The sequence below is a fragment of the Lathyrus oleraceus genome, chromosome 4 (assembly GCF_024323335.1).
Source record: "Lathyrus oleraceus cultivar Zhongwan6 chromosome 4, CAAS_Psat_ZW6_1.0, whole genome shotgun sequence".
In the NCBI taxonomy this organism is placed as follows: Eukaryota; Viridiplantae; Streptophyta; class Magnoliopsida; order Fabales; family Fabaceae; genus Lathyrus; species Lathyrus oleraceus.
Genome location: NC_066582.1, coordinates 495841318 through 495845649, shown reverse-complemented (window position 1 = coordinate 495845649; position 4332 = coordinate 495841318). Strand labels below are relative to the sequence as shown.

General features: G+C 31.8%; 1 protein-coding gene across 10 annotated transcripts; it reads right to left on the bottom strand.

Annotated features, from left to right (window-relative positions):
* Window positions 1-897: 897 nt before the first annotated feature.
* On the bottom strand, window positions 898-4003 carry LOC127076715 (phosphopantothenoylcysteine decarboxylase). Of its 10 annotated transcripts, none has more exons than XM_051018464.1 (5): window positions 3753-4003; window positions 3285-3353; window positions 3067-3139; window positions 1929-2350; window positions 898-1672 (listed from the first exon to the last, which is right to left on the bottom strand). In XM_051018464.1, the coding sequence occupies exons 4-5, from the start codon at window positions 2274-2276 to the stop codon at window positions 1382-1384; spliced, it is 639 nt and encodes a 212-aa protein (XP_050874421.1). In that variant the 5' UTR covers window positions 2277-2350; window positions 3067-3139; window positions 3285-3353; window positions 3753-4003; the 3' UTR covers window positions 898-1381. The 10 variants fall into 10 exon arrangements, with proteins under 10 accessions (XP_050874421.1, XP_050874424.1, XP_050874422.1 ...); XM_051018467.1 differs by having other exon boundaries at window positions 1929-2260; window positions 3753-4002; XM_051018465.1 differs by lacking the exon at window positions 3285-3353 and having other exon boundaries at window positions 898-1277; window positions 1399-1672; window positions 3753-4002.
* Between the last annotated feature and the right edge of the window lie 329 nt (window positions 4004-4332).

Genomic DNA, 4332 nt, shown 5'->3' with positions numbered 1-4332 from the left:
TTGCAAAAGAGTTCCGGTACTCATTTTCAAGCTTTTTTTTTTAAATTGTGTACCGAAAGACTTTGCAAGAGTTCAGGTAGTCAATTTGTGTGTACCAGAACTCTTTTACAAAATTTTCAGATACATAAAAATTAATTAACGAAACTCTTTTGCAAAAGTTTTCCGGTACACACAAAAAAGTTTTAAAAAATGGTTGAAAAATAAATATCAAAACTCTTTTGCAAAAAATTTCGTTACACAATAATCAACTTTCAAAATTCTTTTGCAAAGTCTTTCGCTACACAAAAAAATTAAAAAATACTTGAAAATGATTATCAAAACTCGCTTGAAAAATAAACATTGAATCTTCCGCTACACACAAAAAAAATTAAAAAATACTTGAAAATAACTCTTTTGCAAAGTCTTCAAATACGTAATAAGATAAAATTTTATATACAACATACACTACTAGAATTAAAAATTGAGATTAATTACTATACACTGTCAGTGTAAAAAGTTTTACACCGTCGGTTCATCACCATCACCCGTTTGTATTACTTTATAGATTTTTAAAATAAAAATCAAATTTCTTTTAATATCCAACGTCTATAATTAAGTGATGGTGTAAAACTCTTTTACACTGACAGTGTATTTCAATTAATCTCATAAAAATTCTAGATCCTCAGCTAAGTTTGCGCATGTAAACCCATCAGAAATACTACTAGTAAGCCCATAAGAAAACAAAAAATTCGTAGTTAAATTTGCAGCTAATTAATATATTTTTAAAATTGAAAAAACACAATTAATCAATTTTATGCAATTTGTTAAATTGAGACAATATTGTTTCTTCATCCCAAAAAATTAATTACAAATATCAATAACAACATGAACTTATCAAATGATACATAATATTTGAGATTTGTTTCATGCCCTTAGTTACTTTTTTTTTTTTTATAAAACTAACTTAACGATCTTATCATCACCAAAGGTGTTTAATTACATTAGTTCTCTAAACATAACGTTTTCAGCACTATCTTGATTTTGTAGAAAAATAATATTGTCACAACATTATACACATATATACATGTTACAATTTAAAAATCAATTAAATTATTAGAGAGTTTCAATGTTTTGGTAGGCATGGAAATATATAGACCATTTTTTGGGTTCATATGTAGCTTTGTGTAGAGATGGGTTCAAGTAGGCTCAAATCCTTTGTCTCGTGCTTCAACACAAGCTTCTGGAGAGTCTTCATCCAGCCAAGGTTCCAAAGGAGAAATAAGTTGCTCATTTTAAACCTTCAACAATGTTCCAGATCATAATGGAGGAGACAATCATAACAACATACTGAATTCAAGATCAATCTAATAGTGTGAACTATGAATATGAATAACTAACACTATTAAACACGGCCATTACCTTGCTGAGCCTTTGACTCATAAAAGAGCCTTACAGTGGAGTAAATGGTAGAAGGTTCAGCCATTGCACCATTGCCATAATCCCCACAAGCTAACCTCTTTGTAACAGGTGGAATGAGGGAAATACCAAGCTCGTCAATAGAGATGAGATGCTTCTCTGTGAAAGGATTGTTCCACATAAAAGTGTTCATGGCAGGTGCAACAAAGAATGGCTTGCTGTAGTCCCAGGCACGGACGATACATGTCAGTAGATTGTCACACAACCCTCCAGCAATCTATAACAGCATATATTTAAGTTACATGGCAATTTCAAAATTTTAAATATAATAGAAACATGAATGCAAACCCTATATAACATGTCCATACAATTGATAGGAACGCATCATCCCTCAAATATGTCGGAAATGTAGAAATTGGAAAGTCTTGTAGAGCTGGTTTAATTTCTAAAAACAATATCTGTTCTTATTTTCAAAATCTATGGAAATGTTAGATCTGTTTTCAAATATTGTAAAGAAGATGGTGATCAATTACCTTGCCAAGAGTGTTTGCCGATAATGGAGCAATGACCATGATATCAGCCCATTTGCGAAGCTCAATGTGAAGCACGCTATCGCCTAGTTTCTTCCAACTAGACCATTCATCGTTGTCCGTATACAAAATCACATCCTTGGGAATCGCTGTTCTGTCAATAAAATACAAGGATGGATTTGTGGCAACTGCTCTTACTTCGGCCCATTCACAGAAACATTGACAAAGATTGGCAAATTTAACAGCAGCAACACTCCCACTAGAAGCAAGTAAAATCCTAGGCTTCCTGGGTGCAGCAGACACTGACATATTATCTCCCACTGAACTCACAGGTTCTGAGCAGGCCATCATCAACCAAAAATTTCAACAAAGATCTTAAATATCCACCATTCAAACAGGAGTTTCAGCCTACTCATACAACAAACCTTCAAATTGGTAAAGTAAAATCCCTTTATAGGACAGCACTTAGTAAAATGAATAATCGTACAGAGTCCAAGTTAAGAAAATTCTTAGTTATTGAAATGAAACTGTGAATATAGATGAATCTAATGGACAATGTGAAACACCCGACCCAAATGTATATTCTAGACTAATTTAAATATATTTTTTGAAAAATTAAATCAACATGTTACTTTCCATACTACATGGTTAAACTAATTACTCAATGACTTCATTATGTGAAAACCACCTATAATCTCTGTCCTATTAAGCTGAAATATAAGCTTAACCAAATAAGATAGAAATCTTAGTAAGACTTACTTATATTAAAAAAATACAAGCATTCTTACCCGACACTCTTTTACAGGATCCGTACTAAGTACTGTCTTTGACATTTTTACAATCAACGGGTGACAATCACATGAATGTCTATTAACGATTTATCACACACAAATCATCTAAAAGAGGGAAACACACACATGACCCTCTACTACGGTAGAAACCATTGAGGGCAGTTTATTATAGCGATTTCAATTCAACCAGAGAGAAACATAACCATTTAAAAGTATGTTACACAGAAAATTCTGCACATCACATGTCATGAAGTCTAACATACCCCTTAATTAGGAACAATCATCTAGAACATTTCACAAACAATTAGCATGCAATATCAAAAACTAAAGAAATGAGTAAGAATTCTTACCTCAAACCAAAGAAATGGAAAAAGTGAAATGAACTCCTAGACTCTTGGTTTTTTTCTCACTAAGTCTTGAAGCCTTTTGAAATAACAAGAAACGGACTCAAAATTGATTTTGAATATAATAGCTTCTTAGCAACAATTCTTAAAGCAACAAGTAAAGTAGCAGAAAATCTAACAGATTTCAGAATTTGAAAAAAAAGCACTATGTATCTTAATTTTACCCTGGTTTGTTAACAGATTCTGATCAGAACATTACGTAGCTCCACTGGATGCTTCTGACGAGAAGATTACTATAGAATATATTCTAAGATATTAAACAACTAACATATCAAACTGAGTATAGTAACAACATTCTTAAATTCCTATAATCACTAATTAAATTAATAATTTGTGTAAGTCCCAGAAAGAGTATTACTCATTACCTAACTCAAAATTATTTGGGAATTATTTGGGAACCCTCAAGTAGAGCATTTTACTTTTCTTGCTAGTCAAAGAGAAATCAGACATTGTAAAATACACAAGATTTTATTCAAGATGAAACACATTCTAAATCTAGAAACTGAAAGAAAAGAAAAAAACAGTGAAGAAGGGAATCATGAACAAGATGATTCACTGATAATACCACTGATTCATAACAGTGTTGGTAACGAAAGTAACATCAAACAACATCAGAGAGATGAAGAATTTACATGATCGGTGGTGGCGTCGTGGTGCGCGATGACAACGGCGGCAGAGGAAGCAGAATTTGCGCGATGACGACGGCGGTAGAGGAAGCACAAGACAATGTTGGTAAGAAACCCTAAGATTGAAATGTCTGTGAGGGTTTGTGTTGGTTTCGGCCTATTTGCTTTGACTTGTCTTTGTTAGCCAATCAACCATTGGATTGAAAAAAAGAGAGATGGCAGCATCAAAAAGACTCGTTACAAGGTGGAAACAGTTGCAATTAATTTGCATTGTCTATGTTATCTATAATATATGAAAATAGAATGTTCTAATAAAATAATTGATTTATGCTTGACTTAGGTTAAATTATATATATTCTATTTGAATTTTGAAAATTATATATTTCATTAAATAATTGATTTTTTAACATATTATTTTCATCCACAAATTTACTGTGATATTTCCTTTATCTTGAATTTGGGTACTTTAGATTGTTTATTTTTGTTTTTCACTTTTCATTTCTTATGTATGTCTTTTTCAATTGATGATTATTTATTATGTTGTTGAGTACATTATATGAATTGAAGGTGTGGTAGAAAGAACTAT

Excerpts from the sequence above, each read along its gene's own strand:
- LOC127076715 (XM_051018464.1), bottom strand. The coding sequence starts at position 2,276 with ATGATGGCCTGCTCAGAACCTGTGAGTTCAGTGGGAGATAATATGTCA. Across the intron at positions 1,673-1,928 it reads CGGCAAACACTCTTGGCAAG|ATTGCTGGAGGGTTGTGTGA; the intron begins GTAATTGATCAC and ends ATGCTGTTATAG.